Source organism: Talpa occidentalis, unplaced genomic scaffold (genome assembly GCF_014898055.3).
Source record: "Talpa occidentalis isolate TD23 unplaced genomic scaffold, MPIMG_talOcc4v2.1 talOcc4.2, whole genome shotgun sequence".
Classification (NCBI taxonomy): domain Eukaryota; kingdom Metazoa; phylum Chordata; class Mammalia; order Eulipotyphla; family Talpidae; genus Talpa; species Talpa occidentalis.
In genome coordinates, this window is record NW_023602073.1 from 92,205,823 (window position 1) to 92,223,649 (window position 17,827).

At 34.6% G+C, this 17,827-nt stretch overlaps 1 protein-coding gene across 4 annotated transcripts in view; it reads right to left on the reverse strand.

Moving 5' to 3' along the window:
• Positions 1-17,827, reverse strand: part of CEP162 (centrosomal protein 162) — a 69,725-nt gene that overhangs the window by 34,163 nt on the left and 17,735 nt on the right. For all 4 annotated transcript variants that reach the window (XM_054699012.1, XM_054699011.1, XM_037520045.2 and 1 more), the window contains 5 exons: positions 15,597-15,713; positions 10,866-11,057; positions 9,949-10,030; positions 4,845-5,127; positions 3,638-3,899 (listed from right to left, as the gene is read on the reverse strand). In XM_054699012.1, the coding sequence (XP_054554987.1) occupies positions 3,638-3,899; positions 4,845-5,127; positions 9,949-10,030; positions 10,866-11,057; positions 15,597-15,713 (936 nt within the window). The remainder of the gene's footprint in view (positions 1-3,637; positions 3,900-4,844; positions 5,128-9,948; positions 10,031-10,865; positions 11,058-15,596; positions 15,714-17,827) is intronic.

Genomic DNA, 17,827 nt, shown 5'->3' on the forward strand with positions numbered 1-17,827 from the left:
CAGTGTAACACTAGTTGTTTCTGGCTAAATTATTGCTGTCTTCTTTTTACTTTTCTGTATTTTTTTGAATTTGTATAATGAGCAACTATTTATTCTTTCATGACAATAAAATTACTAGTCTAAAAATAAAAACGAGTTAATAAAGAAAACTGACTCAGAATAAAAATGAAAACAACCACATCACAAATACTGCTAGCTGCCAATCTTCTCTTCCCACTTAGTAACAGAATCCTTCTTTGCGTTGGGCAGCAATGTGCCCAATGAAACACTTATCTCCCTAGACCCCATGCAACTGTGGTGCCAGATTGAGGTTCTGGCAAAGAAGAGTAAAATAAGTTTCCTACGTGGGGATTCCAGAAAAGTGACAAATTTCCTGATTAAGAAGTTGACGATTTAATTGGCATGAACCTTTACCTTGCACCTACCCTCATCATGGACCTTGAATAGGTATCTTGCAACAATGAAAGCAAAAGTTAGACTTTTGCAGTAGGAAAGGAGGATTCACAGTTGCACATGCTCTGTGCCTATCCTGGCTGCTTTGATTCATGAAAAGAAATCTTTCATTTGGGGAAGCCCTGGGACTGGGGCTTCTTTTTCATCTTTTTTTTTTTTTTTTTTTTTAAGTGTAGGGGATCTTTTTGTTCTTTTTTTCAAGATTTATTTATTCATGCATACAAGAACCGGGGTACCAATGTTGATCCCAAGTGCATTCTCTAGAATTTCTATTACTCTCAATCTTTGTCTGCTTCTCAGAGAACCTACCTGTAACAAATAACAACATCCCAAAGGAAATACAGTTCTGAAAAACTAACATTGCTCTGAGAAATTTTTCAATAAGAAGACAAATAAAAAGTCATACTTAATAGATAGTCTAATGAGAAAAAGTAGCTCAGTATAAAAAAAGTCATGGTCTATCAATATATTTTAATATAAATTTTAGCGATGCTTTATTTTTATTTTGGTGGTCACAAATCTCATGCAATATTGAAATAGGGCAAAAATACTCATACAAATAATGTTTTCATCTGTCAATCTCTATATCATCCCACACCTCTTCCACCCACTGTGACATTATTCTGTCTTCATTCTTAGTAATCCCACCATACTCATAGGTGATCTTTTCAATCCACTGGTGCTTGGTTCCTCATATTTCTCTCCACCTCAACTTACTCCCACTGGTATATTGTCTTTTTCTAATACCAGTCACATAAACACATCTGAATCTTGAGTTTTAGGCCTTTACTCTATCAATCCTACCTCCCACCTCATGCCCTCTGCTTCCTGAATTCCAAAAATCGTAAATACATGGGGACTCACAGTGTGTTGGTCCGGCCTGTTCTAATACTGTACCACAGCCCTTGATATCATCTCTGCCTTCATAATTCAACTTAAATTTCATATACATTGTCAGTTCCTTTCTTTCTTCTCTCTCAGTTCAATGTACTGACACTTGGTAAAAGACACTTCTCTTGATAAATCCAACTACACAATTACCCAATATCGCAGCAACGTGTGGCTGTGTACACATGAATACACATCTCTATTGCCACCATCCTACTTCAAGCCCCATCACTTCTAACTTGGATTCCTAAAATCAACTTCTTTTTGCCCTATTTCAACTTCTAACTGGTCCCTGTGCTTCTTCCTATGCCTCCGAAGGTCTGGGTATATGTTTGTACATATGGTCTATATATAACACAGCAGCCAGAAAAACTCATGCATAAGCTAAGTCAAATGAGGTCACTCCCATGCTCAGCAATTTTCAGCAACCACCTTTTCATGAACACTTAACTTTTCTTTTTCTTTTTTTTTTAAAGGAATTTATCATTATTTTTGTGTGTATGTAGAAAAACGGGGGTATAGGCCAGAGGTGTGGGAAGTGAGAGGATTCGAGAGACAGAGTGGGGAACAGAACAGGAGGATTTTACTGCGAAGGGGAGTAGTGGGCGAGACAGGAGAGGTCTGCTTTGTCTATGTGAGTTAGCTCCCTGGCCAGGGAATCAAAATCAGGCCATAGTGATGATAGCGCTGAGACTTACGTCTAGGCCACCAGGGAGGCCCATACACCTAACTCTTTAAAATACCTAAGAAAAAGATATATATACACACACATACATACATATACCCATCCTTTGGCTCTCTGCTCTCATCTCTCATAAGCCTCTGCTCAAACGATTCTAACCTTGAACATGCCAGTTGTTTTTTCCTTACTTGTAGGACTTCTACACTGGCTGTTCCAGAAGCATATTCCAGAAGTATATTCCAGAAGCATATTCCAGTGAATAATCTTACCCCCTACAACAAATCTTTGGTCATATGGCTCTCAATGAGGCCTTACTTTGTCTATTCCATTTAAAATTGCAAACTGCCACACTTCATCACTGACACTCTTGCTCTAATTTTTGTCCCCCTTAACATATAACATTATTTACTTATTTATTATGCTTTCTGTGAAAACATGTCTTTCCTCACCAGATGGATAGATCAAAAGATGAGGGTGGGGAGGTTTTCTCTGCCTATTTTGTTTACTGATGTATCTCAAAGGCCTCTAACAGTGCCTGGACCAGGTAGATGCTCAAAAATATATTTGTTAAGTAAATGAATTTGGGTTAAATACACTTTAAAAATGGGAGTTAATTTATCTAAAATAAACATAGCAGAGTAAATGATATTAAAACAAAATTTTATTTTCTTGTTTCCAATAGTATCTAAAATGAATACTCCTGCTTGTATTAATCCTAGAGAACCATATTCCTATATCACCAGGACATCCAGCTTCTACTGCTTTCATTTTTCCCTCTGAGGTATCAGCCTTAGCCTTTCCATCTTATCAGTACAGGTTGCTGTAGCAAATATACACCCACAAAGGCAGAAGGAAATAATTAACGCCTAAAGAATTTTAAATATAGTCAAAGTGGCCAGGGAATTGATAGTTACAGGGAGAGGTGAGCAAAGTCATTTTAAACTAACAATTTCCAATGAGGGCAGTCCTCATGATAGCTATCACCAGATAACTGAAGAAACTGGTCACCTACTCAACTTAATCACAAAGTAAAGGAAAAATACTTCTGGTTCCATTGCCAGCCCCTAATCTAAAAACATCAGGAATGTTAGCATTTCTACTTATTTTAATAGCTGCATGGGTTCCTGAAGTTGAAAACTACCCCTTCATATTATCAATAAATGACTAGATCAGAAAATAACTACCAGAAGCACTGTGATGTACAAAAACATGCATTATATGATATATAAAAATATCCCCCTTCTCCAAAGCTATACTGAATAAATATCCAGATAATCTCTATATCAGCCTTTATTCATACGTTGCCATTTGCATTCTGAATTTATAGCTCTTCTCTGGTAGATATTTTGGATATTACAAAGTGAACCAGATGAGGGGGATTTGACTCCCCTATTTTCTATTCATTTCCCATACTTCAATAGTTTCATTCAAGAAATATTACTGGAATGATGAGAAACCTCCTGCAAATTGAATCTCTCAGAAATGGAATGTAATACCTTAATAATCATTTTCTATGACTAAGAAAAGCTCATATAAGGAAACAAGGAACTAGGAAAATAAAATTACCTACTATATTACATGCATAGAATTCTATTATGAAGAATATATGGTTACCTTTTTTCCTAGCTTGATTTGAGGTAGTGGTAGATCTCAAGTTTTTGCTTTTCATGCTGTCCTTTGAAATTTTCTTTTCAAGAGTAGAAAATGTCTTGAAAGGTGAACTGGGTTTTCCATAGCCAGAACTCCTAACTGATGCATACAATCCACTCTGGGGTTTTCTTTTATGTAAAGGAGGTGCACTTCTGGATTTTTTATATGGTACCTGTTTACCAATTACATCCCTTTCTTCTCCAGAACTGAGTTGAGACTTAAAAGCCTGCATACAACAAGTATAAACTCATTAGTACTTAAATGAACTTCAAGTATAGTTGTAAACGAAGATGTAACAAATAACAAAACCTTAGTGATTACTAAATAATGTTTGTGGAAAGCAAGCCACACATTAAAATTCTTTAATTCTAATTCTTTGGAATTTTAATATTTTGAAGCACACCTTCAAAGTCAAGAATAAAAAAAAAAAGCATGGAGAAGAGCAAGGAAGGACATATGACATAAAATCTTAGATTTTTTTGAAATGACATAAAATCTTAGATTTCTCAAATTTGAAATTTATCAGTACTGTTATTCCACAAAATATAGTAATGGTTTATGATAAAAACCGAATTCAAAATTATAAAATAAAAGTAGAATATTGGGGGCCTCCCCTGGTGGTGCAGCGGTTGAGTGCTGGGCTGCGAAGCTGCCCCCAGCCTCTGCAGCACCGGTTCATTCCCCAGCCACCGGTGAGGGTCCCACAAAAAAAAAAAAAAAAAAAAAAAGTAGAATATTGACATCATGGAAACTATAAATTAGAATAGGTCAGGGACAGTGAAATATAAGTTCCTCAACAGTTGCTGATAGCATTTACATGAAATGTCAACTTACTTTGGCAGAACGACTACCAAAAAGACTGAATGGAAAGCACTAGAATGATGATAAACTTTATTTTCTTATATTACTCAAGTTCTAAACTATGTTTACTGAAAAAAAAAAAGCCAAGAAAAATATAAAGTATTATTTCTAAAAGAAAACAAATGCTACAGTGGTATTATTTAATAGGAACTTCAGGATAATTAATACATGTTGCTCACAAATATCTAGGATCTATGTAGAGGTTAACATATAATCAATCCCTTAAGTTTAAGAAGTACACACTTATAAAGAATACTTATATAACTTAAATTATCAATGTGTCAAATCAATTTAGATTATAAATACTCACTTTATTTATTTTGTCTTCCTGAGGTATAAATGAAGGAGCAACAGATATTTTTTTCCTCAAAATATCAAGGTACATCTTATCTATATGTTCTTCCATGACATTTACTCTTGGACAGCTAGTTTCTATACCTTCATGTGTTGTCTTTTGTAAACCCACATTCTCTTCATTTTTGTCAAAAAATTGGTTCATGTTTTGTGGCTCTGGAGATGTAACACTGGTGGTCATCTTGAGGGGTAAATGGCTAATGAATTCAGTTTCTTTACTATCGGCCAATTTCTTATAGCTGTAAGTCAAAACAGGACACAGAGCCTTTATTCTATATGACTCCTAAAATATCAGTTTTAATAGGGTATATAAACATATATATACACCTACATACACATACATAATATGTATTAACTATTCAACTTAGGTCATTAATGTCAAACACATTATTTACAATGCTGGTTTCCAAAGTATACTCACAGTATCATATAATAGTTTTACATTTCATATAATTTTAATGTAGTATATAAGGGATTACATTGATTACTCTGAAACCTACTTCAAAGGAAAGCCAAATCAAAAAAGACTGAGACTGCTTTTTATATCAGGAGAAAAAAAGAATTTCTAAGTAAACTTTTTGTAACATACCTTTTATCTATATTTTGTAAAGCTAATATGCATTTCAGGTAGGAAAATATTTTATATATTTCGATGTACTAAAGAAGTATCACAATTTATGCCAATAAGCTACACAGTATTACAAATGTTAAAAGCATTTTTCATCACTGAAAAGGAAAAATTTTAAAGTGAAACAGAAAAACCACTAGGATCTTGAAATAAAATCATTTTGTGGTTTAAAAACTTAAATGTAATGCAACATTTCAAACCATTAGATTTTAAAAATATGGAAATGATCCTTTAAGGAAATGTTAAGTGTGGCTAAATATTAGCATATAATGGGAGCTCCAAAAACATGGAAATTGTTGCTTTCAAGTTACTTCCTCATGAATAATTAGTTATTTAACTTTGTAATTTACAAGATTAAAAGAAAGTTCAAGAGTTTACCACCTTCATGTAAGGTAGACTGGCTTCTTAGTAATTGGTAGAAGCTTTAACATAGTTGGAATCATCAGGAAATAAAATTATTCTTTCCTTCTCCATGGGAGAAGAATCTGGCTAGATGGTCATCAAAAGCGTTCCCCATTCTCTCTGCATACAACTCAACTACATTTTCTTACTATCTTGCATGTAGATGGGGGCATTTACTAGTTCCTGCCTTTCGAATGTACATGTTAAAATAAAAAATAAAAAACTAAAATATGTGTCATTGGTTTAGAGGTTGGGTTTTAGGTGGCAAGGAAACTGATATTAGAAGATGGCCATATAATAACCCATGTTTCACAGTTGCAAAACTTTCCAAACTGTCACCTGGGGTACTAGGAGTGTTATAGGACTGGACCACCCTGTTACAGGAGAACTAGCAGAAGAGAACAGGGTGTTTTTTTTTGTGTGTGCTTTATTAAAGTGCTAGCTACTTTTGAAAAGATATCATAGGAAAAAAAAATGAACTCAAGCTAGAATGGGCCAGCTTGTTAAGAAGAAATCAAAATGAAAAGAGTAGAAATTTATGGTCTCTTGGGTTCACTCTCTGTGTCTAGACTAAAAGAGTAAGATTTGGTATTGAAAAATGCTATAAGAAGGAAGATTTTATGAGACCTTTTTTTTCAAACCAAGAGGAAATATATTTTCCAAGAGAAGAATGTGTATCTGTAATGTACAAAAAATTTCTAAAATGACTTTTAAAACATGTCATTGAAAAATGGGCAATAGACATCAACTGGCTTTTCAGAGAGTACAAAATAAGGCTTCTTGGCTGAATGACTTGATTCCTTGGCAAAGGTCATCTTAAAAGTATTATTATTCGTACTTAAAAGTTATTGTTAACAAAAAATATCCAGACAGCTGCAATCAAATTGAGAGGAAAAAAAAAAGGGACAAGCAAGGAGGGACATAAAAGTAGTGTCTAGCAAAAAACTTTAATTGTAGTTAGAGGCATATGAGACTGAGTGGAGTGAAACAGATCAGAAACTTACTAAACTTTCTGAAGGAATATAATGCCAATGAAACCAAAAACTTATTTTTTAAAAGTCAGTAACTGTTTGGAAGCCTTAATACTACCTGCAGACAGGAAGAAGTGCAACCTCCAACAGGGAATATTGTGACCCCAAAACCTACTTCAGCTATGAGCAAGAATGATAAAATATAAGTCAAATCCCTCAAGGGTTATTTGAACCAGAAACTATATGGATAATATACTTAAAAGGTATTTCTTCATTAAAAGCAGAATAATGGTCTAATTAAGGAAAAACTGCATCTGAAAGGAAGAAGTCTTTATAAAGTCTTTCCACTGGATTTCAAAGTTACATTACTGATTGATATATTTTCTCTATACTTTTTCCTTTTGAATAGGAGTATTTGTTATAGTTCCACCACTATATTCTGGATGGGGGCAAGACAGTATACAACTGGTCTTTTTAATTCATAGATAAGTAAACAATGAGGAGCTATATTCAAACATGATGGAGAAGACTATGTTTTATATGGAAAGTCTGCCCTTTCAGAATACAGTCCTGAATGCGATTTCGAGCTGCCTGCTTTGGGGAAGGAAGGTGCATTTGAAGAAGAGTGAAATGGATACCTGGCTATCAGAAGGGCAGACTTTGGTAGACACTGACTAGATGCCTACCAACTCATTTACTTTTCTTTCTGGGCACATAGGCATACCACATTTTCCAGTCCTCTTGTACCTTGTTAGTTAGATGTGCTAGTTTTACTTATAGAATGTGAGCTGTAGTGATGTGAATACTTCTATGCTGAAGCTGTTAAGAGGAAGTATATTAAACCATCTTTTTTTTTTTTTTTAAGATTTATTTATTTATACAAGCACTGGGTACAGTCAGAAGTGCGGGAGGGTGAGAGAATTCACCAGAGCCAGAGAGGGGAGCAGAACAGGCAGACTGACGAAATGCACTGCTGAGGGGAGCAGCGGGCGTGGCAGAAGAGTTCTGTCGCGCCATGTGGGACCCTTGCCAGTGGCTGGGGATTGAACCAGCACTGCAGAGGCTGTGGGCAGCTTCACAGCCCAGCGCTCAACCACTGCGCCACCGGGGAGGCCCTAAACCATCTTTTTTCTTTCCTTATTGACTGACCGGAGAAGGTCATGACAACCTTCAAACCATTTGTTAATGACAGAAGTAGGGCCTCCCCTGGTGGCGCAGTGGTTGAGTGCTAGGTTGTGAAGCTGCCCACAGCCTCTGCAGCACCAGTTCGATCCCCGGCCACCGGGTGAGGGTCCCACATGGCGCACAGACCTCTTCTGCCCCCCGCTGCTCCCCTCAGCAGTGTACTTCATCCGTCTGCCTGTTCTGCTCCCTGCTCTGGCTCTGGTGAATTCTCTCACCCTCCCACGCTTCTGACTGTGCCCAGTCAGAATAATAAATAAATAAATAAATAAATCTTTAAAAATATAAAAATAAAGTGAAGAAAATTTAAAAAAAAAAATGACAGAAGTAGTCTGGGTCCCTATGTCTAAGTGCAGCGGAGTCTGACCCCAATCCCATTGACACACATGGGATTATCATGTGAACAAGAAACATAATTTTCATGATGTTAAGTTACAAAAATTTCAAGAATTGTATATTACAACAGCCAGGATTATTTGCTCTATAGTTCACTAAAGTGTTTTTGGATATGTGTACTAAAGTTTATAACCACTGATATTTCTATAGTTATGCCTTTAATGCAGGTTATACCTATTATCAGCTTTTAAACACAATATAAAAATCTATATTTAGAATTCACATAACTAAAACGGTTGTACCTATGATAACAAAAACAAGATATACAAGAAGATCTCTTCAGTAACACTAACATATCTCCAAACAGCAATGGCAAGTGAGCACAACCAGTCCTTCGAAAATACTAACTAGCACTGCAGATCAGTGGAAGCATACTAGACTTAGTATTCAGGTAGAAGGGTTTTAATGTAAGCTTCACTGCATTATTTTCTACTAACTAGCATAAATGTAAAACCAAGGCCAAGAAATCACTGCAAGTGGCTTAACATGATAAGAAGGTAGTATACTTATTCAAACTGTGTTAAAAACATAAATGAACAAATGGATATACGAATGTAGAAGCTTTTCTGAAAAGTATTTCCTGGCGATCACAGATCAGACAATGTAAGTGTTTAAGCACAAGGGCCTCTGATTTCCCTGGTTATACTAATATGACCTTGGACTGTTTACTTAACCTCTTTAAGCCTCAGTTTTCTTATATAGGAAATAGAGATAATGGAATATGCTCTATCTGCAAAGAACTCTGTACAATACCTGGCCCATACTGGGCACATGATAGATAAAAAGTACATCATCATCATCTGGTTCTTGTGAGAATGCCAACATTAAATATTGGGTTAACTCTCATTTTCACCACTTGAAAGATGGGATAAATTTGCCTGTCCTATTTGTTATGAGGACCACTGAGATAATGAATGTGACATTGTAAGCACAATACAAATACAAAGATGTCTTAAGACAAGATTAATTGTGATGTGTGTTGGAGAATGATAGTGAGGTCCCTCAAGTTTTCACTATAATGTACCGGACTGGAGCATTTCACAAAATATGTGACCAAATAACTCACCCTGTGGGATAAGAATTAGTCTGTGACTTGGTACAAAACTAACTGATTTGTAAAGAAGCAAATCTGTGACTAGCGTACATGAGAATAAAATTCATTTTCCCTCTCACCTTTTGAATAAATTGTCCCTGAGCTACTTAAAGATGTAGGGAATATATTTTTCAGTGAAAAGCTTTAAAACTATTCAAAAGCAGCAACTGTTTTTAGTAGTGTATTAATAATTTTAGCCACTGGAAGAATTCTGAATTACTAATGAAGTAAAAGGAAGAGAGCAGTGACTGACTGGTAATCTCATACAAGCTACCCATAAATCACTAGGAATGCTTATTAGAACAAATCATTCTGAAAGTCTCCAATGACAAAGCAAAAACTCAACCATAACAAACAACCTGCACAATCCATTCCAAAATACTCATACCTGACAGGCTGTAAATCAAAACCACTGACCCCAAAGGAATCTATTCTGATAGGTTTCATCAGCTCCTCTACTGTGGGTAGATCTAAGAGTGGAAAAAAGTGAAAATAGCACCAATAATGTTTTTTAAATGGCTTAATTTAATGTCTAATACCACCGAAAGTACATTTTCTTTAACACAGTGAACAATGTGGCACATACTACAAATCTATTTTCATTGCAAACACCAAAACCTCTTTTGATATTTATATTTGAAAAAATATATACATTTGATATATAGATTAAATATTTCAAATATGTGTGTATACACATTTGTTAAATAACTATTTAGTTGATTCCAAAATATTGTCCTGTATTTAAAAAAATAACTAATATATGTACATGGAAAATATAAACAGTGTATAATCACTTAATCATTTCTTAATTTGGTCAATGTACACTAGAAGAGGAATTGAAGTTTTTTAAAAATATATATTTTTTAAAGATTTATTTATTTATGCATATAAGAACTGGGGTGTCAGCCAGAGGTAGTGAGAAGATTCACTAGAGATTAAGGGGGGAGCAGAACAGGTGGACTGAGTGAAATACACTGCTGAGGGGAGCAGAGGGCAAGACAGGTGAGATCTGCTGTGCCATGTGGGTAGCTCCCTGGTCGGAGATCAATCTCCTGCTGCAGTGGTTGCCGATAGCTTCATAGTGCTGAGACTTAGCCCCTTGTGCCATGAGGGAGGCCCTGGAATAGAAGTTTTACCCTATGTTTGGCTCTAGCTTTAGAGTAAAACTAATGATTCCCAGCTTCCATTAGAACAAACTCTTTAAATAAATTGAGAGATTAAGGAACAATCACCACAGCAAATGATATTTAAATTATACAACACTGGAAACTGCTCAGAGAGGCTTTCAAATAAATATGCTTTTACCAGATTCTGTAGTAGAGACATTTTTAGAGGAGACTTCATTTTCCTGAGTATGATCTTTCACATAGCTCTTGATATTTTCCACTGCAGTGTTCTCAATTCCTTGTTCATCTGCATCCCCCAAAGAATGAGCTAAATGACAGTAAGCCTGATGCAGAGCTTCAATGTCACTATTGCTTTGTCCAAAAGAAACACCTGTTGAAATAAATGCAATCGCTAGTTGAGTCACACAACACATCAGAAATATAAAACACTAATAATATCCCTTAATCAGAAATGGTGAACAAAGCTGTCAGACAATAATGACATTATAGAATGAACTATAAACCTTTGTAGTGCACAAATGTAGCACTCTTCCTACTATACTTACTCAAGTCCTCTGCATTGGAGAAAATTATTCCTAAATGCCCCAAACTGACGCAATCCATTTCCGGATTCTGGCTCTCCCTTCCACTGTCACTCACTCATTCTTCCTCTGCTTCCCTATGCCATTAAGCAACCTTTGCATTTCTTCAACTGAGCTTCACTCCTCTAATCTTTCATTCCAGTATGTGCTCCAACCCCTGCCACAGCTGCTATAATCAAAAGCAATGTCCTCGTGGCCAAATCCAGCCATCTGTCATTCTCCTCCACACTGTGCCACATCTCACACTATCTTTTTCCTAGGACTGCTCTTCCCTATACCTTCTTGTTCTTACCTCCATTCTGATGGCTTCTGCTCCATCTTTTTTTTTTTTTTTTTTGTGTGGGACCCTCACCAGCCCAGCGCTCAACCGCTGCGCCACTGGGGGAGGCCCTGCTCCATCTTTTATGACCATCTTCTGGGCTCCACCTTTACCCTCCTTTTAAGCCTCCCCTTTACTTTTTTTTTTTGGCCTGGCTAATATTATCAAGACCCTCAGCTTTAACTATTACCCATATGTTCATGACTCCCAAATCTATGTCTCTGTCCTTACATCTTTTCTGTATATTAATTTCTAACAGACATTTAGATTGTTTTATAAGTAAGTAACATCTAACCTATCCAAAAGTGAATCCTTTACATACCCCCATTGAAATGTGTTTTATTACTAGTGGTTCTTATTATAGTTAATGGCATCACTATTCACCCAGTCATTCAAAATAGAAAACTTGATGTTATTGTTCATTCTTCCTTTCCTATTAACCTTCGTCTTCCACCAACTGATAAATTCTGAAAAGTAACTCAAAGAATCTAATGACAATAGTGATCTATTTTTAACTTTGTAACTTTCATTATCAATAATACGATTTTCAAAATTAGAAAAAAATAAGTCATTGAAAAGAAAAGAGAAGTAGGTCTCCTTTTCTCTGGATACACATGGCTAATTAATGCTTAAAGATAAAATAGCATATACAGTCTCATCTTCCTCTATATAAAATGTAAGTTCCATAGTATACAATTGTGGGGTTATTTTCAACTCTAAATATGTAGCACATAAACGATGGCATAGAATGCCTTACAGTGAGATAACTCTATAGCTGATACTTCGGATCACCACTGCTATTTGAAGCATGCCCAAATAAATCATAGATTTGCTTAAGTAAGTTAAAACTAAAGTGAGGGATGCAGTTAAAAGCAAAATTGCCAACAATCAGATGGCAGGGATTTTCCAACAGAACTTGAGAAGAAAGATCTAGCCTGTTAAGATAAGCTTAATGTTTACCCTAAATCACCTATCAGACGCAGAGTACCATGACTGAAAAAGAGAATAATTTTTATAATGAAAGGAAAAAGATGTCTTTTTCTCCTCTGTAGAATTGTTAGGATGCTTAAGTATCTGTTATGAATAAAAGAAATGATCCCAAAGATGACCACAGTGAATACTTATAACTAATTTAACAGGTGGGAAATGTCAGAAAGAAAAGGCTCAGGCTTTGAAGCAATGGTCAGACAAACAGGAAGAAAAACAAATAGCCTAAAAGTAAGAAATTATAAACAGAATAGAGAGGTTCTAGGGGTCCTCGGAAAACAGAACGGAGAAAAAAGTATTTTCTCCTAACTTGAGTCATTAACCTAAGTGATACTGGAAATAATGCCTGGGCCAAAAAGGCCAACATTTTTCATATATTTTATGAAGGGAGAAAGGGTTGACTTCTTTGCCGTTTATATTAAAAAACAGGACTTTGCAGTTATTTTATGTTACTAAAAGTAAAAACACCCCTATGTCTTTCTGCTTTAGAAAGCTGAGAAGAATCCAGTCCTGTTTCGCGGGTGAGAGGACCTCGCTGTGCAGCAGCACTGTCATCTGTGAGTGCTCTGGTCATGCAGCCACAGCACAGAATGGTGCTTGCCTGTGAGACACAGGAATGTGAGTGAAAGGCTAGATCTGCCCTGGTCTTAGGAAAACTTAATTTTTATAATTAGCAACCTTTTAAATACAGCAAGGCAAGAAAAAAATTCATAAATAATATTTTTAAAGATGATCTTTGACAATGTATTACATAATCGAGCCTGCTAAATACTGGAAAAAAACATGGTTAAAAAACCAACCAAAACAAAAACCTATGATCTTTGTAGTTGTTAAATCAAGTTCAGATGCTGATTTGAAGATTTTCAAATGTATTTTTGAAGTACTAGGAAAATTCAATACCTCAGAGAGATTAAGTATTTACATATATGCCCTTAGGTTGTTTATTAAAACTTAATAGCATTAACAGAAGGTTGAAAAATAACAGTAACGATAACAACCATAAAGTTGGTGCTAATTGTTGAATCTTACTAATGAACAAGGCACTATTCCTTATCTCAGTTTTCTACCACAAGGTTTCATTTTAAAGAAGAGGAAACAGTCTTACAGGAATTGTCCAAAGTCACCCAGCTGAAACTGGCAAAGCTGGGAATATGAAGCCAAGGATACATGTAAGAGTAAGTTCATACTCTACTATCTTCCAGTAATTGACTCATCAAACTATTTCAGAGTCCAGACTTTTCAGAAGTAAGACCAAAAAAACTATAGCTTAATAGAACTATTTGGATCGCTATAGAGAATATTTACTTTCAGCAAGACATTTTTTTACTTTTACCTTCTCTTATAATCTACAGTAGTGGTTTTATACTGTTCACAAAATCATACTGTTTCAGAAAAAATCGTAAGTCCCACAGATGGTTGACTGAAATTTCATTTTAAGTCACATTTAAAAACTATAATAGAAATTAATATGAAACCCCAATGTGCCATTTATATAACTGCAGTATTTTGAAGAAGTTCTGAGTGATTACTTTTGTCTTCTGCTTTGTTCTCATGCATATCTTAGAATATTCTCCGGCCATCTAGTACATATATAAACTTCCTGTAATGTGTATCACTGATTAGAAGAGCTAGGCTCTTACCCTGGTTTTTTAAAGAATTCAAGTCTGCTTACTGAAAACAACTGTGCAAGCAGATCTGCTTGTGAGTAGGCTATGACAGTACATATGTGACATGTACCTACACAGCAGTAAGAATGAGAAACGTGTTTAGTACACACCTTCATCACAGCAGAATTCTCTGTTGGTTAGTAACAAGTAAATGAGTAACGTGGCGTGATGGGAAAATTGTAATATTTGACTTTTATATTTATATTTTAAAATGGAAATGAATAAAAAAAGACAAGAGAATGGTAACTCCTGGAATGGCAGTGACTCAAAATAAGAGATGCTGGGTTATATTTTGGTGTTTGATCAGGTTGTTGGTTACATGGATAAGTTCTGTATTTGAAAATACATCAGATTGCACTATTGTGAGACATGAACTTTTCTATAGGTGTTTTTAATTAAGAAAACAAAAAACAAAATAATGTAAGCACATATTTAGAGTGAGTTAGTAATTTATCATTTATATTGCTCTTTTTCTCCATGTATCTAGATTGGTTTAGTGTGTTCAACTGGTCACACTCAGTTGAACACACTGATCAACTGAGACTTATAAAGCAAGCTGATTAATAAGTTATCCTTTGCCACAATTCATACGCTAAATGAAGAAATTTTTTATACTACACAACAAAAACAAAATACAAAAAGTTAATGAAGGTCTGATGGTGATATTAGATGATAACAACTATTTCTAATTTCTGATTTCAAAAGACCATTATTATTGTCACTAACTTATAAGCATAGGTTCGAAATGCAAACATTTAGATTTATAAAATACCATTTTTACTTACAGAGTCATAAGTAAGATTTCATTTGGAGATGAAGATTTCACTGCTTTAAAAAGGTTTGAAAAGGTACTATCTGAAAGGCCTTTACAACCTTTTGTAAAGTCTAGGTGTCCCTAGGCATTTCAGAATTTTGAGATGTGATTTCCCTCTTTCTGCTATTGAAGAGACTATGGAAAAGCACAAAACAAACATCTCATTGCTCCTACACCCGGCAAATTTAATTATCTGAATACTCTGAATTCTGAATACCCTGGAGGGACACAAAAAATTAGTATTCACCTACTGCTATGTATCAACAGCATTCATTCATTTTTTTAATAAGTGTTCATTTAGAAACAGACTTTAATTGGCATATTAGCATTGAGTGTAACCATTAGCAAGTCAGATTGTTTCAAAATGTGATGTAAAATTTTACCTATATGTATAATAGAAAATGCAAAATTTTATTGTCAATACAGCTATTATGTATTGATAGAGATTGATTATTAAATATTATACAGATAGTCCTAAAAATGAAGTCAAATAGTCATAAAATATTACATATTCAGAGAATACATTTGCAAACATTTTTACCTGTTCCTGTCATTTCATTATCCGTCACTTCTGGCAGGGCTTTGGGCTGAGTTTTTGCTTTATCTTCGCCATCAAAGTTGACCTCTGCAACAGAGTCTAACGAATCAAGCAGCACTACTGGAACAATATAAAAGAAAAAAAAAGACTAAGAATGTAGAGAAATTTGTATGGTTCCTTTAATTAATAAAATATTTTAATAATATAATATTAAAACAAGCCATATTGTTTTTTAAGCAAATAACTTATTACTGTATAACGCAAAGAAAAATGTTTACATTTAAATAATATATAATATTGTAACAAGCATGGTTTTCTTCTCATGTGCAAGAAAGTAGGCTAACATCAACATATGTATCTATGGTTATATAAGTCCCATAACATTTAAGTGTGGAAAGCCTGAGAAAAATAACTAGAAATATTCTAAACCCTTCCCAAACTTTATTGAGACACAGTTGACAATATAAAAAATATATATATTTGAGCTGTATAACTTGATGACTTGATATATGTATAAACTGTGAAATATTCATCACAATCAAGCTACTTAACATATCTACCACCCTAAATAGCTACTTGCATGTGTTAAGAATGTTTGATTTCCCGTCTCAGCAAATTTCTCTTATACAATATTAACTATATTTATGTTGATGTACATGTGATCTCTAGGACCGTCTTGCATTACTGAATCTTTGTGCCCCTTCAACAACATTTTCCCACATCCCATCCCCCTAGTCCCTATTAACCTTCATCCTACTCTGTTCTTATTTTAGATTCCAAATATAAGTGAGATCATGCAGTATTGTCTTTCTGCATCTGGTTTATTTCACTTAGCATTATGTCATCCACATTGCCCCATGCTGTTGAAAATGAAAGAATTCCCTTTTCTTTTAAGGCTCAATATTATTACACTGGATATACACACACAGCAATAGGTAGTTTTCTTTAACCATTCATCCATCAATGGACATTTAAGTTGTATCCATATCTTGGCTATTGTGATAATGCTCCAATGAACATGGGAGTAGAGATCTCTCTTCAAAATATATCTCCAGAAATGGGACTGCTGGATTTTAATTTTATTTTTATTTACAGTTTTTTTGTGTTTTTTTTCAGGAACTCATGTTGTTTTCCATAGGAGCTATACCACTTTACATTCCCACCATGTGTACAGGAGTCCATTTTTCCACACTCTTCCCAAAAAGAAGTGGGGATAACTCAAGCTATTTTTATTTGCATTTATCTGATTAGTGAAGTTGAGACTCTTTTCATATACCTTTTGGTCATTTGTACATCCTCTTTACAAAAATGTCTATTCGAGTCCTTTGCCCATTTTTAATTTGGGTAAGTAGATTGTTTTTTTCCTATTGAGTTTCAGGAGTTCCTTGTATATTTTAGACATAAACACCTTCCGGGATTACAAGTATTTTTTCCCATTCCATATTGTTCTTTTAAATTTTGTTGATGGTTTCCTTTGCTGTACAAACATTATTAGCTTGATGTAGTCCTACTTATTTATTTTTGCTTTTGCCTATCTTTGGTTTCAGTGTCAAATTGGAAAAAAAAAAAATCACGGTCAAGATCGTCAGGGAGCTTATTTCCTATGTTTTCTTTTAAAAGTTTTATGGCCACTGGTCTTATGTTCAAGGCTTTAATCATTTTGAGTTGATTTCTGTGTATGGAGTATGACAGGCTTCCAGGTTCACCTTTTGCATATCACTAGCTAGTTTTTCAAATATCACTTATTAAAGAGACCATCCTTTCATCACTGTGTATTCTTGGCACCTTTGTAAAAAATTGATCATATATGCAAAACTGACATATATGCAAAAATTAATTATCACATTTCTAGCTTCTTTATTCCATGATCTATGTGTCTATTTTTTAATGCCAATATCATACTGTTTTGATAATTTTGTAATAGCTTGAGGTGCAGAAGTGTGATGCTTCCAGTTTTGTTTTTCTCAATATTGCTTTGGCTAGCTGGGGTCTTTCATGGTTCCAAGTGAATATTAGGATTGCTTTCTCTATTCCTTTGGAATATTGATAGAGATTACACTGAATCTATAGATGAGCAGTATGGACATTTAAATAATATTAATTTTTAAAAATCATGAACATGGATTATCACTTTTTTAATATCATCTTCTATTTCTTTGTCAAAGTTTTATAGTTTTCAATGTACAGAACTTTCATCTTGCTTAAATTTAAACATAAGTATTTTATTTTTTGAT